This window comes from Astatotilapia calliptera, chromosome 1 (assembly GCF_964374335.1).
Source record: "Astatotilapia calliptera chromosome 1, fAstCal68.1, whole genome shotgun sequence".
In the NCBI taxonomy this organism is placed as follows: Eukaryota; Metazoa; Chordata; class Actinopteri; order Cichliformes; family Cichlidae; genus Astatotilapia; species Astatotilapia calliptera.
Window position 1 is genome coordinate 33,221,952 of NC_137422.1, and position 23,981 is coordinate 33,245,932.

At 40.8% G+C, this 23,981-nt stretch overlaps 3 protein-coding genes across 8 annotated transcripts in view; 2 read left to right on the forward strand and 1 right to left on the reverse strand.

The window, feature by feature from the left end:
• Positions 1–105: 105 nt before the first annotated feature.
• LOC113025834 (arylamine N-acetyltransferase, pineal gland isozyme NAT-10-like) lies at positions 106–6,498 on the reverse strand. 5 transcript variants are annotated; one of them, XM_080299974.1, is made up of 4 exons: positions 6,362–6,425; positions 2,337–2,377; positions 1,890–1,928; positions 106–1,346 (listed from the first exon to the last, which is right to left on the reverse strand). In XM_080299974.1, exon 4 carries the CDS (start codon positions 1,339–1,341, stop codon positions 469–471), a length of 873 nt encoding a protein of 290 aa, XP_080156100.1. In that variant the 5' UTR covers positions 1,342–1,346; positions 1,890–1,928; positions 2,337–2,377; positions 6,362–6,425; the 3' UTR covers positions 106–468. The 5 variants fall into 5 exon arrangements, with proteins under 5 accessions (XP_080156100.1, XP_080156099.1, XP_026029814.2 ...); XM_080299973.1 differs by lacking the exon at positions 6,362–6,425 and adding an exon at positions 2,616–2,722; XM_026174029.2 differs by lacking the exon at positions 1,890–1,928 and having other exon boundaries at positions 6,362–6,471.
• Positions 6,499–7,216: 718 nt separating this feature from the next.
• On the forward strand, positions 7,217–9,503 carry sdr42e1 (short chain dehydrogenase/reductase family 42E, member 1). Of its 2 annotated transcripts, none has more exons than XM_026173985.2 (3): positions 7,217–7,368; positions 7,757–7,833; positions 8,086–9,503. In XM_026173985.2, exons 2-3 carry the CDS (start codon positions 7,772–7,774, stop codon positions 9,182–9,184), a joined length of 1,161 nt encoding a protein of 386 aa, XP_026029770.1. In that variant the 5' UTR covers positions 7,217–7,368; positions 7,757–7,771; the 3' UTR covers positions 9,185–9,503. The 2 variants fall into 2 exon arrangements, with proteins under 2 accessions (XP_026029770.1, XP_026029778.1); XM_026173993.2 differs by lacking the exon at positions 7,217–7,368 and adding an exon at positions 7,485–7,624.
• Positions 9,504–10,057: 554 nt separating this feature from the next.
• wtip (WT1 interacting protein) overlaps positions 10,058–23,981 on the forward strand; it is a 36,491-nt gene continuing 22,567 nt past the window's right edge. Inside the window, exons 1-2 of the mRNA XM_026174046.2 lie at positions 10,058–12,083; positions 20,799–20,900. Coding sequence (XP_026029831.1) covers positions 10,586–12,083; positions 20,799–20,900 — 1,600 coding nt within the window. The 5' untranslated portion in view covers positions 10,058–10,585. The remainder of the gene's footprint in view (positions 12,084–20,798; positions 20,901–23,981) is intronic.

The following is a 23,981-nucleotide window of genomic DNA, read 5'->3' on the forward strand; positions in this document are numbered from 1 at the left end:
CTGCACCATGTCTATTATACCACAAGGTGTCGTTATCGTACCACTTACCTCTTTCCAAGTCGAACAACTGAGGTAGAAATGTTTCTTTCAAGTGACAGAACATGATTTGTTGTATTTGTTTAATTAAATATATACAATTTCATAGTTGTATTTGAGAAATGCAAAGAAAAAGTTAATTTTGGTACTGATCTCCTTATGTGGTCACTAAAATATTTACAACTCTGGACCTGCAAAAGTGTGTGTGAATAAAATGAAACAACACATTGAAAAAGTGACCTTACTTCTTTCAGTCATAGAAATGCATCATATGAAACGTGACATTCAATGTGACTTATAACTTTTCAAAAACAGAAATTTTGCAAAGCTTGATTTGCAGAATTTTCCTTAGGGATTAATAAAGTATTCTGATTTTAATTCTGATTACTGTTTTAAAGCTTTTTCAAAGCAGGACATCTGCTGGTTAATTCTCTAAAGTGTGTAGCATGCTTTTTTGTTTACAGCCTTCAGTTTGTTCTGCAGCTTCACATTGAACTTTTCCCTCAGAATTTCTTCTAGCGCATCATCTGTTACATTTCTCATGTCATACACATCAACACCTTCCTCTGGTTTGAAGGTGACCTCACTGTAGGTCCAGCCAACCAGTGCTCTGAATCCTGTGGGTGTCTGCAAAGAGCAGATGGACTTATTGATGAACAGTGAGGTGGGGTCTGACTGGAGGTCATGGTTTACCTGAGAGAAATGATATGGCTCACGAGGCTCCAAGGTGAAGGAGTAAATCACCTGTGTTTGCTTCTTGTCTAACAGACTTGATTTAGCAAATTCTGGATTAGGAACCTCTGGTTTCCTGCCAGTTTTCTCCAGCATCCACATGTCCCCCTTGTCTATGAGGCGAAAGACACCCGCCGCCTGAGACTGCTCCTTTCCAGAGATGAGCTCCAGAGGCTCCCAGAGTTGGAGTGACACCCCAAAACTTACATCTGCTATATAAGCCTTCCCATCAATGATGACCTTGTTAATGAGGTGTGTTTCCTCAGAGTGATATTCACCACCAGTAGGGCTAAAAACTCTGGAGCCCAAGGTTGTAGTGTCATAGCCCATTTGTCTCAGTACCCAGCCAAACAGGGAGTTGTTCTCAAGGCACCAACCTCCACGGCTGCTCCTCACCATCTTGTTAAAGATGACCTCAAGGTCCATGGTAATCTTCTCTCCACAGTGGATGCTGAGGTTCTCAAATGGAATGGACATAACATGCTGCCTGTGGATCAGCTTCAGTGTTGCAAGATCCAGTTTATCATAGGAGCCATGGAAACCAATTCTTTTTAAGTACTCATCCAAATTCATCTTGCCTGTAAAATGCAGGACAACACATTGATAATCATTTCAGTTCTGCAGCCATCTCATTGACAACGCTTTAAAAAAAAAATACATTAAAAAACCCCAACACCTTTCATTTTGTGTCACATCCTGTCAATCTACAGGATGCAGCCAGATGTCCAACTCTAGGTCTAGCCTGGTATGCTCTTTGCTTCCTTACAATCTTAGATCAATCATTCAATTCAAGACACCTAATCTTAATTAACATTTCATGTAAGAGTATCTTGGTGGCACGGTGATTAGCACTGTATCCTCACAGCAAGAAGGTCCTGAGTTCAATTCCACCATCAGGCCACGGCCTTTCTGTGTGGAGTTTGCATGTTCTCCCCGTGTTTGCGTGGGTTCTCCCCAGGTACTCCGGCTTCCTCCCACAGTCCAAAGACATGTACTTTGTGGGGATAGGTTAATTGAAAAATCTAAATTGCCCATAGGTGTGAGTGTGAATGGTTGTCTGTCCCTGTGTGTTAGCCCTGTGACAGACTGGCGACCTGTCCAGGGTGTACCCTGCCTCTCACCCTATGACAGCTGGGATAGGCGCCAGCACCCCCGTGACCCTGAAAAGGATAAGCGGAAGCGAATGGAAAAAAATGGATGGATGTAAGAATATCTCATGAAATTTATAACAATTACATTTAATTCCTGTTTTCTGTTCACATAAAGACAATGGAAATGCAAGATGGTGGAAGCATTAGTGTTTTAACCAAGTGATCCTAGCTTCATTGTTTCAGCTGCTTACCAATACAATTCTTTAAGATGTAAATGGTAGTAAATGATAAAAATAAATTCTTATTTTTTCATGAAATAATGTGGTTTTTATGGGTACAGCAATTGTTGACTTTAACTTGGCATTTACTGCACAAATTAATACATTTTAACACCTTTCTTTTGGTTAATACTATAAATATCATTCTAATGACAAATGTTGAATACAACTAAATTAATCTGAAATTTTTTATCCTTACCTTATGTAATTGGTGTTTGATCGAGGATGTGTTTTGAGGGTCTGGAAGCAAAAACAGAAAAAGGTAAGTGAGCTACTTATGGTTTTTCTTACTATGCTGCAAATCCATTTCATTTCCCTTAAAGCTTCAAAAGCAAATTCTGCAGCTTCTTTGAATCAAGTCTGATAAAGATGTCACTTGCAGTCATTGCAAATCAGTATATTTAACACTTTTCCTTTCTTTAAGGTAACGGAAAATAACCTGCAACAAGAAATGCGGAGCAAAAATGTTTAACCTTACTTTGTTTGATAGTGTGATCAAAGTTATTTTCTGAGTAATATATCTGTGAAGGCAAAAAAAGAGGGCAGTAACTGATCTCTTCTACCTGGTGAACTTCATGCAATAAAGTGGGTGAGCTTAAACAGCCAAAAGAACCTGACAGTATATTACTGATTTACTTGATCATAAGTTAATCAGTGATAGAGTTGGTGCAACTCAGCTGCTTCACTGAGAGAAATAGTGAGAAGTCAATGCATACATGGAAATAAGTATTTATAGAATTTTATCCATGCAGTTATTAAAGTTCTTTCAGCAGCACATTTAAATTATAATATATACACATTTGGAAAGAAGAAATAACGCATCCCTCGCCTCAAAAGAGAAAAGTCCAGTACACAGGCAATAAAACACACCCACATTAATACAATAATGTCAATGATTTTGCAGATAATGACCGATATTATTCATATCATGGCAATTTCTATGATATTACAAAACAAAATAGTTTCTCTTGAATGTGATCATATGAAAGAATATATACTCTGGTTCTTTTACAGTAAGTCCTGTTGTTGGTTTTACAAAAGGTTTGTTATTAACAGGAGCTTGGTGGACAGACCATTCATGCAGAAAGTTTGAAATGGGTGAAATGTGAGGTTGATTTTATCTAACAACTGGATGTGTACGAGCAGTACAGCCTGATTAGAACTCACTTAAACTGTAATATTAGAAGCATAATTGTCTATTAAAGAACATGGTCAGTTTCATTGTACACTACTAAAACCAGCAAACTGTGGCAGGATAACTGGTAAGTTTAAAGAAAAACAAAAGTTCTTACTGAGAGGAAGACTGTCAAAAGCATATTTTATGTTGTTAAAAGAGGATGATTTATTTATGTATTGTCTGTCAAAGGACCCACCCACTGCAGGGATCATAATGTGTTATGATCCCTGCTCCCTTTTGAAGAGAATAATCGGTAATGACAACATCATTTTTGTAAAAGCAAGAAACCTTGACACAGAACATAGAATAAAACAGCAAAGTATGTTTAATGTCATGACACACAAAGAGCCACTGTCCATTCAAGTCTGTTAAAATACAATTTAGGTTATTCTATCTAACACACGTTGATCTAAGAACTGCCTGTGGATGGCCAAGATGAGGATCTGAGTCTCAGTCGTGTAGAGGTAGAGGCGTTGAGGACAAATCATTTGATATACAAACGTCCTTGTATAAACCTATGACACTATAACAACTTCACAAAACAGGACATTTTAATACTGTGAATTACTCAGTTACCATATATAAGCATTATGATCATTTTACAATGGTGAACAGATAAACAGGTAATATAGTTTGAAAAATAGAAATATTCATGGAATCTTCTTTCTTCATTTCAAGATCAAAATGTTGCCTTTGCAAGAATGTTTTAAGATTGAATTTATTAAACTGGAGAGAAGCAGTGTGCATATTTTCTTACTCTTTCTAGCAATATATGATTTTTTTTGTCAGGATGTCTTCAGATTTGCTCAGTTTTCACCTTTTGCTGTTTTACAAGGTTGAGGATAAATACTATGAAATAAGTTATCTTAGTTTAAGCATTATGATATATGGGATTAATAAATATACAAACATAAAACAAAAAAAAAAGTGACACAAAAACATTCAAGGTAGCTATAAATATTAAGATCACTACACTCACTATTATATCCAGAAAAATACAAACATGGTATGTTTTCCCTCATACTGTAAATCATTTTATTTAATGCACAGATACCCTATGTACTTTTAAAATTAGGGATAAAACTCAGATATGTTTTAAACCTAATTTACATATTCTGACAGACTTCCCATAATGCACTGAGCATTTCTCCTCTACTCCCTTCTTCTCACTTCCCACTATAATACAATTCCAAATAAAGCTACTTTCAGCTGCTCCCTTATTTACAAGGAGCTGCCACAGCAGGTGGCTCTACCTTCGATTTGTCATTCCTGGTGGAAACCCAAAGGGAAAAGCAAATGTGTAAACTACTACACTTTAATAACACTAGAAATTAAAATATTTATACTTGCATATATACTTGCATAGCTTTACTTTTGTTAGGTATGCTGCATCTATTTATATTTTCCTGTTTAGTGTTAATCAAATTGAATAATTGGAATTCAAATAGAGTTGTTTTTTTATCGTTCCATCATTCAGTGCACATTATTTAGAGCTTATTTATTTCTGTTTTTATGCAACTACAATTCTGAAGATCTAAATAATTTAATTCATGGAGTTGTCAAATATTTTATTTTGCTGACGAGCTTCAACATAAAATGTTGCTATGTCAGGATTGTTTTCAAAGTGTGTACCAGGATTTGTTGCTCATGAGCTTTAGTTTGTTCTGCAGCTTTATGTTGAACTTTTCCATCAGAATTTCGTCTATCTCATCATCTGATATGTCCCTCATGTCTAAGACATCAACACCTTCCTCTGGTTTGAAGGTGACCTCACTGTAGGTCTTTCCAATCAGGGCTCTGAATCCCGTGGGAGTCTGCAAAGAGCAGATGGACTTATTGGTGAACAGTGAGGCGGGGTCGGTCTGCAGCCTGTGACATTTATCTACAAAATGATCTACCCCGCGAGGCTCCAAGGTGAAGCAGTAGATCTGCTTTGTTTGCTTCCTGCTCACCAGACTTGATGTAGCAAATTCTGGATTAGGAACCTTTGGTTTTCTGCCAGTCTTCTCCAGCACCCACATGTCCCCTTTGTCTATGAGGCGAAAAACACCTGCTGCCTGGGGCTGCTCCTTTCCAGAAATAAGCTCCAGAGGCTCTCGCACTTGTGATGACACCCCAAAGCTTACATCTGTTATATAAGCCTTCCCATCAATGATGACCTTGTTAATGAGATGAGAATCAAGTGGGCCAAAGTCATTGAGGAAACTATTGAAAACTCTGGAACTTAGTGTTGTCGTGTTGAAACCCATTTGTCTCAACACCCAGCCAAACAGGGAGTTGTTCTCAAGGCACCAGCCTCCGCGGCTGCTCCTCACAACCTTATTGAAGATGACCTCAAGGTCCATGGTGATCCTCTCGCCACAGTGGATGCTTAGGTTCTCAAATGGGATGGACATAACGTGCTTTCTGTGGATCAGGTTCAGTGTTGCAAGATCCAGTTTATCACAGGAGACATGGAAACCAATTCTTTTGAAGTACTCACGCAAATCCATCCTGTTTGTAAAATGCAGGTTATGACACCTTTTGTAATATTCCTCAGATAAGACACAGGATACTTTACACCGGATCATATTATACTGAATTTAGTGATCAGTCATATCAAGTTAAAAGTTGCACTTATATATGCAAAGTCGACTCCTAAACATGTTGTAAAGTAGTTTATCACGGACTTGTTTTTGTTTGTTTTCAACAATTCGGTGTAACTCAACCTAAACATGCTCATGACGCGTATCTTCCTGTTTTATCACATTTTGCACATTTTGGGTGGTGCGTTTTGTACAGATACGGAACGTGCAGGCCTGCTTAACTTTGGGCAAGTTTTTCAAGTGAGTAAATTATGTAAAACGAGAAAGGCAATTTCGACAAACGTTCATCCGTGTGCCTGTAAAAGTATACCCTACTTTTTTGTCATCACGATCAGATCGACAAATACGCATACTTTAGGAAACATAAAGCCCGTTGGCCGTGCCTCCCACCGGACTGTTTCCTTTAAGAGTTTAGTGCACTCTTTACTTCACTGATCTCTCTTACATAACACAGCCGCTTACCTTTGGACTTTGAAGTAACCTGCAGCTCTGCGTTGTTGTTCTGGGTGGCAACTGAGAGTAAAATATGACGTCGTCGTCAATTTTCAGTTTGTATCACCGCTAGAGGGACTACTAATCAAAGACTTACGTAAATCCTCTTTTTATTTTACCTTTTAAAAGGATTATTCACGTTTTCCCCTCACACAACTACAGATTAAATTAAAATTCTACTAATCCGAGGGGGAAAAGTCTGTACAGTGTATATAGAGCAATATTTCACTCCTTTATTAGTTCTCACTGAAAACTCCACTCTCTGTAAATTGGTGGGTTAAACTTTTTTATTCTTGAAATGATTATATTGTTTTTAATTGTGGCTCAGAGAAAATATTTTTTATGTTTTTAAGGGATTTGACTGCTGTGAAGCCTTCCTGTAAATATTAGGGCCCTCACAGCAGTATGAGTCACTTTACGGCAACTATCATTTTGATTTCAGGCATGAAGCCAGGAGCCACAGCGGAAAGTTTCTAACAGCAACATCCTGAAAGCAGCCATAGCCACCTTCAGACACCATTGACACAGCTTATACACACAGCAAAATTTATATCGTGTTAATAAAAATATTCTGGTTAAAATCGGTGAAAAAAAGTCAATATCGGAAGTCTTCGTAGTCTAAAATACAGCTTTCAAAACAAAAGCATGAGACGTGTATCGTTAGTCCAGATTAAAGTGAGTGCTATGACAGTCTGTAAATCTAAACCATGAAATTCGACAATATCTACGGATCTGTTGTATAATTTTGCGTTTAGCTACCATTAAAACTATTTTACAATTTGTCAATGCTTTGCTACATGAAGATAATTTCGCCGGATTTCCTGTGTCCCCGTGCTTAACGAATCAGCGTCACTGGTGAGGAGGTACACTGGTGGTGCTATCTGTCGCTGTTTTGGAGGTTTCCAGGATTACAGTGGAGTTTTGAATGAGTCATATTGGACACTTATTTGTCTCGTTTTTGTCTGCCTCGTGCTCAGGTTGGTGTGTCCGTTGAATATGTGAGCTTTTAACAGTTTGGCGCACAGGGCATGTGCATAGTTTCAAGCATGCCTCGCACATACCTTTACTCTACTCATGCAAGCAACTACAAGTATGGATTAGTTAGATTTTATTCACTGAATTAAACTTGCAGTCACCTCGGGAAACAAAAATATACACTGACGTAGCAGCATGAAAGATTTAATAGCTCAGGTGGAACGCGTCATTGAATCTGCAAGCTGTGATTGACTTTAGGTAACCGGAAGCTGTTTAATTACGATTTTATTTTAGTTATTAATACTTTTATTCTTTAAATGCATCAGGCTGATTTATGTGTATTTAAAAAAACAAACATTAATAATATTGTTTTCTTAATTTTCCTCACAGATTCATCCACTTGGAATGGGAAATGCTAGCAAAGAGACGTTTTTAATAACTGGTGGATCTGGCTACTTCGGTAATCGGTAAGAACAATTTTGCCTTTTTTGTGTTATTACTACACATTATAAAATATTTAAATGCAGGCAAACGCTGCAGCATGGGGTAAGCACCACAAGGTGGCGTTATCACACCAGTTATCTTATTAAGATAAACTTTCTTGACATGAACTGTGGTAGGATTGAAGGTAGAAATATGTGCATCTATTGTACTTTTGTCCTTGGTTTACTGTGCCTGTTATTTTGTTAAAATGGAGGACTGCTTTTTCCCCCCTGAAGGCTCGCTCTGTCTCTGCATAAAAAAGGAGCCAAAGTCATCCTGTTTGACATCATCCCCCCAAGTCAAGAACTGCCAGAGGATGTTGTGTTTGTGCAGGGTGATATACGTGAATATCCAGACGTGGAGAAGGCTGTCACAGGGGTGGATTGTGTATTCCACATTGCCTCCTATGGCATGTCTGGCAGGGAGCAGCTAAATCGCCAGCTGATTGAGGCAGTGAACGTACAAGGCACACAGAACATCTTGAAGGCCTGTGTAGAACACGGAGTGTCCAGGCTGATTTACACCAGCACCTTCAATGTGGTGTTCGGGGGTCAGGTAATAGAGAACGGAGATGAAAGCCTGCCTTATCTACCTCTCCATCTTCACCCGGACCACTACTCCAGAACCAAGTCCCTGGCTGACATGGCAGTTCTGAAAGCTAATGGCACAGTGCTGAAGGGCCGCTCGGGCCTGCTGAGCACCTGCGCACTGCGTCCGGCAGGTATCTATGGGCCAGGAGAGCAGAGGCATCTGCCCAGGATAGTTGACTATATAGAGAAGGGGATCTTCAGGTTTGTTTACGGTAAACCCAGCAGCCTGGTGGAGTTTGTCCATGTTGACAACCTGGTGTCAGCACATGTGCTAGCTGCTGAGGCTCTGACCCCAGAGAAGCAGCACCGCGCCGCTGGCCAGGCCTACTTCATCTCAGATGGAAGGCCTGTCAACAATTTTGAATTCTTCAGACCTCTCGTAGAAGGCCTAGGCTATCGTTTCCCAACACTGCGCCTTCCTATCTCTTTCATTTACTTTTTTGCCTTCCTCACAGAAATGATTCACTGCCTCATCGGCCCCTTCTATAACTTCCAGCCGCTGCTGACACGTACAGAGGTGTATAAAACTGGCGTGACGCATTACTTCAGCATGGCAAAGGCAAAGGCGGAGCTCGGTTACGAGCCCAGGGAGTACAACCTGGATGAGGTCGTGCAGTGGTTCAGAAGCAGAGGCCACGGGAAGAAATGTCACCGCTCCTTCCTCAGTCGACTGCTGCTCAACGTCCTGTTTGTTTCTGCCTTGGTGGCTGTGTCTCTGTCTTTTCTGCCAGTCGTCGGCAGTTAATGTAAAGTAGTCTTGCCTTTTGACTTTGCCCAAAACATCATCCATACTGTGTGAAGACTGATTCATCAAAAGACAGTTTGCATATTTTAATATGTTATCATCCATGTGCACCTTTCCTTTTAAAGTCATTAAAACAAGTCCAGCCATCTAAGGACCAAGTCTATGAGAGCAGTTTAAAGCAGTAACATAAGTTAGTTTAATTTTTACATGCTACCTCTTTTTTAACTTGTAAGGGCAAACATCTATGATTACTGGAGAAATACATTTTTAAATATATTTTTGTGCAAAAATTAATAAAACCTGACCTGTGAAATTTGAATTGTGGGTTTTGATTTTTAAACTCCTCCCTTTATCACCAGGAAGACATGTTTTAATTGGTGCATTTAGAAAATATATCTGTATATTTAAAGAAATGTTAAAGATCTTAGCGACTATTTTCTATTGCAGAGAGTAATAACATGTTTTTTCCAAGGTTAATCGAGATTGCATATTTTCGTAATTCTTAAACTGTTTTGCTATAGTTGAAGTCCTCATATCGTGTTTTTATGCAGCTTATTGTAAAATAAATCATTAAAAGCATGATCTAGGCCTACCCTTTATTTATATGTAGAAAACGATATCTGAGAACATCTTTACATCTTTGAAAATTGAGTTTTAAATGCATCTGCCCTCCATTAATACTGAATCACTGCAGCTCATTCCTGGTGTAAAAGGAGTCGGACCAGGTGAGGCGTGCTTTGTGTGGTATTTTAGTCTGCCCGGGATGAATGCAGACGTCCCCTTCTCTCTTAAACTATTCTCTTCAGAGCCGGCAGCCCCTTGCTGAGTTGGTCGCAATCATTGTTTCTCTGCAGCATTAACCACATTCCAGAGAGGCGCAGCGCATCCAGTCTCCTTCCCCGCATTCCTTTCACGCGAACGAGTCCCCTGCATTAAACAGCGTTTTGTTGAGATTTTTGCGCTCTTTGTGCGCTCAGGCTTGCACACAAATGGTGTTTGCAGCATATACGATTATCCGACCTACTTTGATTTCTTGCACAGTGGCCGTAAAGGAAATCTAGAGGAAAAACCAACAAGGGGAAATTCCTCCGCGCAGCGCGCCGTTGACTGTAAAGACCTTTCAACTTAACAAAAACTGAAGTTGACAAACGTATCGCTGTCGGCTGAAACTGTGAGAAAGAGTTTGTGTTTTCGGCGAAGCGGGGGAAGCAGAAGAAGACGATGCGGCTCTCGGCGGGGTTTGCGGGCATGTAAGTGGTTTTCTGTGAGTGAGGGACGGCTGTACGGCGGCGTTTTGTTTTGATTTCCATGTGAAACGCAATTAGTGCTCCGCGGTGCTCTATAGTTTGGCTCGCGCAGCGGAGCGCACTCTGAACTTGTTTCTCTCCTCGGAAGCACAACATGGAGCATTACCAGGAAGATTTGGGACTCCGGGCCACCAAACTGATGGAGGACCTTTCTTTGTATGATGCGTACCAGGACGGGATGTACGATGCGAGGAGAGACTTGGTGATTAACCCCGATTTAGACTTTTCGGCTCCGGCACTGGTTGAGCATAAAGCCAAGCCGATGAATGGGACCTCTGTGCTTCACCAGCAGCATCACACAGTGGAGAATTTCTCGTCCGGGAATAAAGTGTACAACGCGGCTCCAGTGCGCCCGGTGAATTGCAACCGGACGGTTCCTGTGGATTTTTGCGCCCCTCAGAGGGACGCGGTTTATAACGAGGAGGGTTGTTGCACCAAATCCGAAGTAGCTTTGCCTTGTTATACAGGCACTTCCGAGAGACACAGGAGGTACTCTCTGGAGGTGCAGGGCCACAGGTACAGCACCGGCTCCACCTTTGACGGCGTGCCGCTCAATAAACCGGTGGCTGTGCCCGGCAACAGGTGCAACAGTGTCTGCATCGCCAGCAGCCACGACGGGAGATATAACGCCACCAGTCCTCGCTCCAGCCTGGCATCTTCTCTGTCTTCTCAAGAGCAAAGCAAGCATGCCAGCCCGAGGTCGAGCATCAGCAGCCCGCGTACCAGTCTGGTGGTACCGGGTCAGGAGAGGTACACGAGCCCTAGATCTAGTTTGGTTCACTGCGAAGGAAACAGTGTCCTCAGTCCCCGATCCAGCTATGCAAGCACCGCCAGCGACACGAGTAAACACTCAAGTCCCCGGGCCAGCCTCAACAGCTGTGACTGCTGCAGCAAGCCCAACAGCAACCGCACCAGCGGCATCAGCATGGGCTACGACCAGAGGCACACCAGCCCCAGGTCGAGCACTGCGAGCCAATATTCCTTCACTACCAGCCCGAGATCCAGTTACTCTGACTCTCGGTACGGGCCCGTGGTCAACCAAGATCTGGAGGGAGTCTTGCACTCAGCGCCGCTGGCGAGTCCTCGCTCCAGCATCTGCAGCCAGGACGGGAGCGCAAGACCGGGGACAAGCGCAAACTGCGTGGTCAGCCCCCGGTCGAGCATCTCCAGTCACAGCTCCAGAAGTTCCCGCAGCTCCAGGGGGTCTATGAGCACCTATCCGGATCTGCAGCTTCCTTCCCCTAGGTCATCCATGCTGGGAACCAGTTTACACGAAGATACGCTGCTGCAGGAGTTTGGAGACTCCAACGGAGTTCAGAATCGCATCCATCTCCAGGGGCTTTCGGCAGTGCCTGAACCCCAGCAGCAGTCGGGGCAGACGGGAGGGACCGCGGATATACCCTCAGGGTCGCCTTCCTCTTATAGTTATGTGATGCCTTCAAAAACGGCTTCCTCGGGCCAGAGGTTTAAACTACCTTACCAGGTGACCCCCAGTCGAGAGAGTGGACCAAGCCAGGCGGAGAAAAGGCTGGAGGCGCTCACCTTGGAGCTGGAGAAGGAGTTAGAGATGCACATGAAAAAGGAATACTTTGGTAGGTTTGTTTTTGAAACACACAAAAATACTATTAGCGATGGCCGCAAACACAAAATCACTGGGAACATAAGTCTGTGTTGCAGAATCAGTTTATTGCCATTGTTTATTACACACAGAAGTACAAATTTTAAACAAATACGAAACACAGACTATACATCATTTTCCTGCATAAAACACCCGTGTCAGTGTCTCCACAGCTGGGATTTGTTGCAAGTTGCACTAAAAATTTGTGCTTGTTAAGGGCACAGTGATGATGCCTGCACATAGGTTTGCAATGATATTTCCTAAAACATTTTATGATTGCAAAATTAATGCCATTTAAATATTTCACTTACTCTTAAATATAGAGTATTAATCTTATAAGGCACTGAACACCAAGGCACTAAACTTGCATGGCATAGCATAACTACAATGTGACCTAATACTATATGTTTTCCCAGTTTGCAATCCTTCCTGTATCACTATTATATTTTGGTGGTGAATAGGCATAAGGGTTTGACTCTGTGGCTTTCACAAAACCTTTTTCTAGTTTTTTGCACATATTAAGCAATAAAGGTCTTGCATTAACTTATAGGCAATCAAGATAATTTTTTCATTTAACATTTGATTGAGATTCTGCCTTGTTTCATGAACTTTTCCTGTCTAATGGTTGTAAAATGTGGTCACAGCAGCTCATACAAACAGCCCAATTTTGACCAAGGGCAAGGCATGATAACAATGCCAAATATGTTGTGGTATTACTACCACGAAATCTCACTATCTGTGTTAAAAGGGCAGACATCTGCCCACTGAATCTACAATTCAAGGCAACTATTAAAAGAGTATTTTTCTGTGCGGGCAGGTTTATTTATAGGTTTGCCATCTCTTCAAGGTCTGTTTGCAACCTGCTAAAGCTATATCACCACTAACAGCTCCCTCTCTGGCAGATAAGAGTGGGTTTTGCAGGGCAATACTAATTTCTGTCTTGGCAGAGCTAACATTTGCAGAGCGCGGCACGTTGCTGAATGGAACCTTCTGTTCTGCCAGGTCATTCAGAGCAGTGTGGTCCGAGTTTGTTAGAGATTGCGGTCACTGTGAGCGTTGCGATTTAAAGAAAGGCCCTCCCCTTGCCGTTTAGACTCCTTAAGATGCCCTATGTTGAAAATTGAACACGTGGTGGTTACTTTATGCTGCAAAATCTTGACACTAAAACAGTTTGGTTGACCAGCAGCAACACAGCCACAGAAAGCCAGCTGAGGAAGTTTCTGTCTACCTTTTGAATTAATAGCCAGACAAATGGCTGCAGACGAAGAGCAGTAGTTTGTTTTATAGCTGGTGCACTTGCTCAGAGTGAGTCTGAGACAGCTGTTGATTTGTTCCAGAGAAACAGGTTAAAGAAGGAGGATGGAAGACAGGAGGGTGAAACGAGGAAGACAGCAGTGAGGGGAGCAAGAGAGATAAAGAAACAAGAGGGTGGAAATAGATAGAGATGGGGAAAGAAAGGAAAGGGAGGGAGAGAGAAGAATGCAGTCAGACGCTCCTCACATCGGGTCCAATAGAGACAGCTCTGTTTCCGTAGCGACAGTGGAGAAATTGATCGCTGGGCCTTCTTTTCGGGGGGCCCAGCACTGCTTGCCAGTGTCCCACTCTGCCCACTTTGCACTGCCGGCTGGCTCTTGTGTGGCCTCTGTTTGTTATAGTGGCAGAGGAGCTGTGAATCAACAGCTGGCCCGATACAAGCTTGCAATTGAAGCAGCAAAGTGAGTGAGGCCCACCCCACCCTTTTGCTTTGCTGTCCCTCCCTCTCTACCACCACCACCTTAAACCACTGCCTCCCCACCCTGCCTCCCCCGCGAAGCCCTTCATTAACCAGCCAGTGGGGAGTTGGGCAACACCAGACACTTGGCACACGATCTTGGCTGGCGGGCCAGACATAGTTGGTGGGGGTCAAGTCTGATCACCTGCCTAGAATTATAATGGCAGTAGTCATGCCCATGCCTGACACACACATGCTGACTTGTGGACAACAGCACACTGTGTGTATGCTGTACTGGACCCTACGCCTGTACTGGGAATGCACACTGCAGCTGATGAGATTAGAGGTATAGATTTTTTAAAAAGTCTCACTTTAAGTTTTAAGCCTAGATTGTCCGCTGAAGTGTGAAAAGCTACAGGAGCATTCACAGTTCACCAGGGCAGTCGCTCTTGAGGAGTTTAACATGTCCCCCTCCACACATGGTGGGAAGTTAACTGTGTTATTCATTCCCAGTGTGCACCAGACTACATGTGCTTGTTTACAGTGCTGTGAATCACAGCTTTCTCTTCATCCCCTCTCCTGCATCTGTCTTTTGTTATATTGTCTTTTTTTTTAGAGTAGGTGTAAATCAGGATTTGCTATAATGCCCAGGACTGTAAACCTACTCTATGTGCAGTAATGGAATCTCTCCATTGCAGACGTGCAGAGATTTTAAAGCATCGGAAGTGATGCAACGGGCGACACAAACTAAAAAATCCCTCTGCTTGTGCTACAGGTTTGAGCCTCCATTTGTTTGACTGAAAATCTTCATGTAACCGACTCATATCTACAGAGATTGGTTTGATATTGTGCCTTAAGAAGTCCAACTGACTTCACACTGAGCAGTGGTTAAAGTTTCATGAATCAGGCTGTGCAGGCCTTCTTACAACTCACAGCACGTCCGCTGTTGTCTTTAGTGATGGTAGAGAGGTGAAGGACCAGAGTGTTTATAAAATACTCTCTAATTTACCATTTTAATGTCTTTTAATTATATTAGATCAGAATGGTTGGAGAGATTTTCTTCTATGTGATCTTCCACACTAGAGTTTAGTGTTTTTTCTTTTTCAGAATAAGTTGTAATTCAAATGCACTCACTTATTTCACTGTCAGTCTAATCATTGCACTGTGTGCTTACTACACCACTGCCATCCACAGTTCTTGTAGTGTATATAAAAGATGGATGTAGCTGAAATTGAAGCCAGCACAGAAGCGCCTTAAATCGACCAGCAGGGGGCGACTCCTGTGATCTATGGGAAGTCTTTATGAAAATTGCTCTTTCGCTTACTTCCTCACTAGTTTATGGCCTCAGTTTGTAGTTTCACTTCTTATTGGATACAAAACATATTCATTTTGCAAAATGTGGTCTTTTTTATAGGCAAAAAGGATGATGAAACATAGCATAGTTTACACTATTTTTGACAAATCACTAGCTGATGAGATATGGGCCTATGTGTCCCCTGCCCCTTACTTATCACGCCTGGTTTCAAAACATCAAGATGGTGATGACAAATGTTCAGTTTGAGGCTTCACATTCGACCTTCATGAACCAGTGGGTGACATAATGGTATCTACGGCCATCTTTATTTACAGCTTATTCTAAAATCAAACATTACTGCTTAGTTTTACTGCATCCTGCGAGTGCCAAATGGATATGTTGTGAAATGGGCACATGAGATGTTCAGCTCCCTGTTTTAAATGACTAATAAAGAGCACTTCAGAGATTTTCCTAGCTGCTCTGTAAAGGAATAACCACATCCTCACTCATGAGACCCTTTCGCATTTTTCGCGTGTGTTCACCAAAACACATTTATGGTTGACATTTACATGTCAGTGTATGAAATCTTGACAGTGCTACTCACACATAGTAACTGCAGTATAGTTGCAGCTAGCGGGATTAAAGCAATAGAGGTAAATCAACGTAGCTGCATGAATAAATCATAGGTTTTCAGTTTAGCCGTTGGGTAGAGAGTTGAAGCCAAAAAGTCATGTTAGTAATTTCTCAGCTATAGATCACTTCTGTGGGAAACCAATAAAAATAACAACGAAGGAAGGAGCCGGAGGGTTATTTAAAAAACAAACAAACAGCCTAAAACCACTTATGAATCACATTTTCTTGTTATCAAGAAGCTGGATAATGTGTGTAAAAATAGGCACACGTGGTGATGTGAGAATTGGAAGTGGAGGGTATACACGAGTCTTTTAATCCGTCAAAAAATTGTGTTGTTTCACTAAACTTACACACAACCACCACCACATTTTCAGGAGTACAATGCAGAGAAGCAGCGATTTGGGTTATCGATGTTCAGGCAGATTCACAGTAAGTCACGCAGTGCAGAAATCAATGCACAGGCACCATGTACATCACGCTGTAATATGAGCTGAGTCACAAAAAAGTCAGTAGAAAGGAGAATGTTGAGACTTTCTTACACTCACCTACACATTTCATGCTGATGCATGTAGTCTTAGTATAACAGGAAGTTGGCTTCACTCATACAGTAACATTCCTATCTGTGAAGTATTACTGCATCAAAAGACGCTTGTCCAAGTTATTCATAGTTGTCATTCCAAATAATTGGAAAAGGAAGTTCGCTGCTCTGATGCAGAGCAGAAAGGAAACAGAACTTGGTATGAACATTGGAGTATGATGCTAACAGACTGTGGTTTATCTCTTTTAAGCACCCTGGACCCACCCAGACCTTATCAGTTATTAAACAGTGACCTGGTGCCTTTTTAGCAGGTCGAATTAAAACAATGCAGCATTACTATGCTTCATTTCTTTTGAATCACAGTTGTTGGAGATGTAGGTGAGATTTTTTTAGTAACGGCAGTAGTTACTGACTCATTGGTTAAAGGCTTCCTCTTGTAATTACAGTTTTCATTCGATGGATGTAAAACTTTATGGATGGATTCGATGGATGTAAAAGTTTTCAGATCTCACTCTGGCCTGGTGATGGTTGTAAGTGAGATTTTTTCCAAGAAGTGTTTCTTGATTTTAGAGCCTTGATGTGGAGCAGTTACTGAATGAACTGGGGATATTTATCGAAGTAGGAGGATTGCTAAGGCTAATGTGGGCTCAGACAGCGTAATACGGACTCCAATCACTGGAGTCAAACACAGCTTCACGGGTCCTTTATAACACCTGAAAAGCGGAGCATGTTATACATACAGTATATTTTTTTACCTTCTCTCTCATGTTACAACATAGATTGGGTAAATGGTGTTGAGCAACAGAAGCATGGAGTTCTTTCTTTTTTTTGCACAAGGGTCAGATACACACTATAGGATTGACAGACCATAACGTCACATACCCAGTTTTTGTGCAACCAATGAATCATGTCAATCTTATTTTTCTTTCTTTGTTTTTTAGCCTTTACTGAACACAAAACCGCTAATATCACATACACAGTTTCAGACGTCACTGCCTGTTCACATTCTTGTTCTGGTACACTCAAAGAAAAATGCCTTATTGTATCTGTTGGCTTGTGTGTGTCACCATTTAACGTACTGCCCTTAACCCTTGAGAAGGGCGAATTTATTTGTACGCTTGTCTCTTGTGACAGGTTTGTACATGGATGTAATCATACAAAAATTAACTTTTAAAAAAAGGTTCAAACTTGGACACTAAATTCATTATATATGCCTGGATATGGACTGTCATTTGTATCGGCTTTTTCAGCGATAAAGACCACTTAATATCACCAAAACCTGATTTATGTTTGTACCTGAGCAAACACACACTGCCTCTTAATGTTACACCTTTAAATCTTTAAAGTACAAAGTTAATTTGAGGACCCTGTAATTAACCATTGGAGGTACATTAGTATAGAATGAACCCGCAGGGACAAAAATGTACTTCTTCTCTGTCCCTGAGAGTTTAGTTTCCCTAACAACTATTTATTCCCAGCTGTAATTGCTTGAGGAACGTCTGACGTGTGGCCTGTTCAAGTCATGACAGGATCTTTTTTTAATCATCGGTTTGTTACCAAAGAAATAGTATAATCAAGTCAGAACCTGGCATAACTGACTCAGTTAACTCCACAAAGAGTTGTGTAGAAGTGTAGGATTTAATGCAGTATGTGAATATAAGAGGGACGATTTTAGATTCTAACAGGTAGAAAGCAGCAAAGCAATTACATTACAGACTTTCGCATTGGCAAAATTGTCTGATCAGCTTGGATATTTTAAAGTTCACTCATTCATTCTTATCCCGCTATTCTTCCTGTTTTCTTAGCAACGAGTGCAGTCAGTCCAGGTTACTTCAGCTTTTGATTCCAAATAATTAATATGCAGAAACACCTCAGATAACAAGTAAAGACATTTAAGCTGTGGGTGTTTTTGTTCTTTGTGCTCATCCTTTACCAGTTTTCAGTGTCACCGAGTGCTCCAGAGCTGTTATGAAAGTGAAATAACCCTCTCAGAAAGCCAGGAAATTCCACAAGTGCATCACTGAAAGTGTATACATGGTCTGATTTCAGAGATAATGAACCAAATTAAATTAGGGGTGTTGTTGTGGTGCAGCTCCCCTGTTGGGATCTCTTGAGAGCTTGTGTCCTCTAGCCACAGTGACCCTGGACTCACCTCACCCAGACTTTGACCCTGCACTCGCTCAGGAATGTGGCCTAAGTGGAGGTTGTCCTGTGTGAGAGTTTGGAGGTTGTTAGTCTGCTGCTGATGTCTACTAATAATTTTAAGCCACTGTTTTTTTTTCCCCTCCAATTGTGTTTCTTCGCTAAAGGTCACAGCACTTTGTGTTGATGGTTAGTTCAGGCTTAAGTGAAGTGGCATTTGAGTCCATCACTTCCCCTCAAGGGCAAAAGCAGCATTGTAATCTGACGGATTGTTCTTGGACTTTAGGGACGGATCGAAATGAGTTATTTCCACAAACCGTCACATGGTTATTGCAGGATTCAACTGTGCTTTTACACTCACTGACCTCTCTGTTAGTATAACTGTTGAATTGCTTGTTGATGCAAATATCTGATCACATGGTAAGAATTTGATGCATTTAGGCATGGTCAAGATGACCTGCTGAAGTTCAAACCAAGCATCAGAAAAAAGGTGATTTAAGCAGCTTTGAACATGGGATGGTTGTTGGTGCGAGTGGTTCAAAAACTGGTGGTCTTACTGGGATTTTTTAGTATAACCATCTCTAGGGTTTACAGATCTGAAAAAGAGAAAATATCCAGTAAGCGATTGTTCTCTGAGTGAGAAATGCCTTGTGATGATAGGGATCTGAAGCTTATTGCCCCACTGCTCTGAGCTGATAGGAAGGTTAACAATAACTCAAATAACCACTTGTTACCTTTGAAGCATGTGGAAGACAGCAGCATAGGACCACATCAGATGCTACTCACAATTTACACTGGCTTACCAAAATTAGACATTAGACTACTGGAAAAGTTGTTGCCTGGTCTGATGAGCCTCAGTTTCTGCTGCAACATTCAGATGGTATGAAATAACATGAAAGTATGGATCCATCCTGCCTTATATCATGATGGGTCCATGGTCTCATGTGGTGGTGTAATGGTGTCTGCAATATTTTGTTGCCACACTTAATGTCAACCAAACATCATTTAAATACCACAGCTTACCTGAGTATTGAAGCTGACCATGTCCATCTCTCTCTGACCACAATGTACCAGTCTTGTGATGATTGCATACAGCAGGATAACGTGCCCTGTCGCAAAGCTCAAACTGACATGTTTCTTTGCACATGATAGTGAGTTCACTGTACTCACCTGGCCTCCACTATCCCATGCAAAATTCAGGCACTTTTTTAAGTAAAAAGGAGTCCAGCCCGGTACTAGCAATGCGTACCTAATAAAGTGGGCAGGAAGTGTATGTAGAAAGGAAAAGATGGGAGCTGCTCATAAAAAATTAGTAAAATCATAGAACATCAAATGTTACTATAACAAGGACTCCACTCCAGCAGATATATTCACGCAAGTAATGTCAATAACATTAAAGTAGTCAAAAATGTCTTTTAATTTTGAGTATATTTTACCATTCTTTGAATTATTTAATATCCATGTGCATGAATGTAGGTTTATAGCTGCTTATCATGTCATCTTCGTTTACTGGGTTAAACTTTATAGGTGACCACTGCGAGTTTGGCTTCATGATCCGAGCAGTAATAAAATGCTGGTTATGGTAATAGCTAATATACTATAATGAAGGAGGAAACAGCACCACTATGAGTTGTAAAGTCTTTGCATGTGTCAGTTTGGTTACAAAATATTTATGATAACCAATTAAGTAAAAACAACATTGGCCCGTTTGAATACAGCTTTTCACAGCAGGACAGTAGAAGAGGATTTTTCTCTCCGCCCTGTCCTTTCTAACAATCCCCTCACTTTTACTGCATTTCCTGTCAGTGCATTTTAATGTAATCCTCAGCTTTCCTGATCTAGTCGGCTTCAAACAGTATGATGTAATGCATGGAAATGACAGGAGTCAAATGTGCACAACTAAAGTAGAAATCGCTTCATGAAATATGACTTTAGAATTAATATTCAAACACTAAAATTTGCTCTCTGTCTCTAAAACCTGAACATCTGTAATAATCTCTTTAATGTTTTAATGCTCCGAATTTCATTGTGATATTGGTCTTCAAAGGCGATCAAAAGCTGCCGAGGGAACTGTGTGATATTCTTAGCAGATTTATAATTTTGCAGTGTTATTCATTTGCATAATTAAATAAATGTGCAAACACATTGACAGGTTTCCTGCTGTGTAACAAGAAATGTGACAGGATCAAGTCCAGTAATTGTTCCTTATGTCAGAGTCACACACAGAACAACACAGATGTGTCTTCACTGGACCATACAGACCTTTTCAGCATCAGTGCAGTCTCTGTCCTCACAGAATCGCAGATTTGTTCTACTTTTCCATTAAACTGTTGTCCTCATCATCATGTAATTGACTCACTGTCTCTAACAGGTATTTGTGTCAAATGTGGGAAGGGTGTGTATGGAGCCAGCCAAGCGTGCCAGGCCATGGGGAACCTCTATCACACAAACTGCTTCACCTGCTGCTCTTGTGGTAAGTAAGGCAGTTATTTTATGGGTGTCTATTATGCTTTTTACTTATTTTCTGTCATACATAAACTGTTACAATGGTGGATGCTCATATTCAACATAGCAACAGTTTCAAATAATGAGTTTATTACCCTAGAAGCCCCTAGAAGCCAAAAGTGCTGGGTATAAGCACTCTGTTTCAGATAGCGCTACTTTTTGCAGTGTGAATGTGGTTATTGAGGCACCTAGAGAAATGTGAAAAACTCTAAAGAGCAGATGGTGATATTTTACATGACCTTTCCTAAAAAAAAGTCCTAGAAATATCCGTATTATGTGTCAGTGTCAAAAACATGTTGCCATCTTCATGAGAATTCTCTGCAGAGGTGACACCCAAGACATCTTATTTCAGCTTGTTGAATTTCAGTCATGCACTAGGGCTTCTGTCTGAAGCATTTTTCTACAAAGTCTTGATATGCGGGGTATGTGTGAAAAAATGTTACACTCATGGTTTATGTAACACATATGTGGAAAAAAACCATTTACAGATCAGCAACGTAGATTTATAGATGTTTCGTGAGCTATACGTTGGATTTGGACCCTACGCTGTGTCACTGCATCATTTCATGTCTGGCACTGATCACCACCTGCACTCATGTATATATCTTTCTACGTAGCACTCTTAATTCTTATTCTCATGTATATATCTCATGTATATCTCATGCACATATCTTTCTTTCTACATAGCACTTTAATTCTTATTGTTTGCACTGAAGCACCGCAGCAAATTCCTAATGTTGTAAACCTCAACATCTGGCAATAAACCCATTCTGATTCTGATTCTGATTCTGATTCTGATTTCCCGTCCCTAGACACTATAAAACTAGTGTAAAAGGTCAAATTCAGTGAGTAAATCTAATCAGCATCTTCACCTAAATATGTAGAATGCTACCTGTTTTCTTACCTTTTATCCTGTTATCTAGGTCAGCGGTCTCCAACCTTCTTTGCGCCACGGTCCGGTTTATGCCCGACAATATTTTCACGGACCGGCCTTTAATGTGTCGCGGATAAATACAACAAAAAAAAACTAGTAACGGTGCTGAAAAAAAGAAGATTTATTCATAACACACGTGAAAAAACCCAGGAAAACCGAGTTAACGATCAAACCGATAACAAAATAACGCTGAAAACCAATAAAAACCCTGAAAACCATACATTTCACACCTGAGCCTCAACTCTCGGGGCCCAGTACCAAACGACTCGGGGGTTGGGGACCGCTGATCTAGGTGAAAGAGTCATAAGTCATGGTTACATCCTGGTAATGCTAATATTTGACTTTGATTCCAAAGAATTTATATGCATAAATATCTCTGTTAAAATTTCTCCTAAATAAAAAACAATCTCCAAGTTTTATTGGTCACTCTGAGCATCTGCAAATATTGTAGCAAGATGAAAAAGGTTAATATTAATTTTGTCTGTCTTATTGCTAATCAAGAAAACAATAAAAGTAGCTAGTCTGATGTGCCTGTATGTTAGTTTGATGTGTCTCTACTCTAAATATGAAGACTGTGAGGCTGTTTCTAGAATAGGGCTGTCAAACATAAGGCCCTGGGGCCAGAATTGGGCCCAACTGACTCAAATCTGGCCCGCAGGATGGATTTGGAAAATGTGAAGAAGAACAGAAATTTTGGACTTTTAACTGTACTTTCATGTTTTACAGTTTTTCCTGACATAAAAATCTCCCCCCATGGCCATTCATTCCTCACCAAAGTAATTCATTTATTTCTGTAATTTTACACTATGCTAATTAGCCATGCAGACTGAGTTACAACAAATAGCTTGTTGCTTTCAGATGCAGCTGGATGCAGCTGTCAGTCTCATATCGCACACTGTTTTAACTCCCTAAATCAGCTCGTGTAAACTTGCCCACAGCCTTCAGTGGAGACAGTTTTAAAGTATTTGGTCTGCGTGGATGATGATATTATGAGAAGTGAATCACAAAGCGATTCTGCATTAACCTGAAAGCAGAGTGATTTTTTTCCTTTCTGCTTAGGAAAATGGTGACCTATTACTTAGTCTCACAAATCTATAATGCATGCGTTGTTTTTCCAGTTGAGGTAAATAGCTGTCATTAACCCCTTTTAATGCACGCCTTTCTATTTAATTTTACACTACCTGAAATCCATCTGTACTGAACTCAGTGTCCAAATGTATGCAGATGACACAGTCATTTATGTGCATACTAGCTCTAAAGAGTAAACTGCATGAAGCAATGGAAAAAACATTAATTGCATAACTTATTTCATACAGAATCTGTCCAAAACCATAAGCATGTTTTTTTCTATTAGAAGAAGCAACTCCCCTCCTCCCGAAATTGTTGCAAAAAGGGCAGAAGGTACATGATATTCGGTATTGTAAATGTCGATTCATAATTATTTTTACCCCCGCAGAAATACATTACAAAAATATCTTTTAAAATAAGCGCATCCTTGCTCATTTTGAGACATATATATAATTTAAGAATTCAAATTGGTTCACAGCTCTCACCCACCCACTCTCCCCAACATAAACACGGTCATTTAGAGTGAGTAAAGATTGAAAAGCTGAGCAAAAATCAGGTAAAAACATTAACATAAAAGTGGCAAAAACATTGTATCTATAAAGGGCCATTGAGCACTGTGTTATATTAATTACTTGAGACACCTGGGTCTGTGTTTGTATTTTGGTTTGCCCAGCTTTTGTGCTCCCTGGAGAACTGATCATTTCAGGAGTGTGATGTCTCAAATGTGCTAATTCTTACAGGCAGCACCAGCCGTGCTGTAAGCTTCTGCCGCTGCTGTCTCTGCCTAAAAAAATCATCATTAGTATCACCAGCTTGCTGTTAGATCTGGTGTTACAGTCTGGATCAAAACATCTGCTTCTTAAAATAATCCCCTAGGCTGGTGTCCGCTCTGTAGAATAAAAGGGCAGCAGCTCTCTGCAGCGGGAACAGGCTAATAATGAAACAAAGAAATAAAATGCTGACATTATTTAGTTTGTAAGGCTGTAATTAAATCTGTTCTCGAGCTCCAAGGACAGTATAGATTGTGTGTGCGTGTGTGTGTGTGTC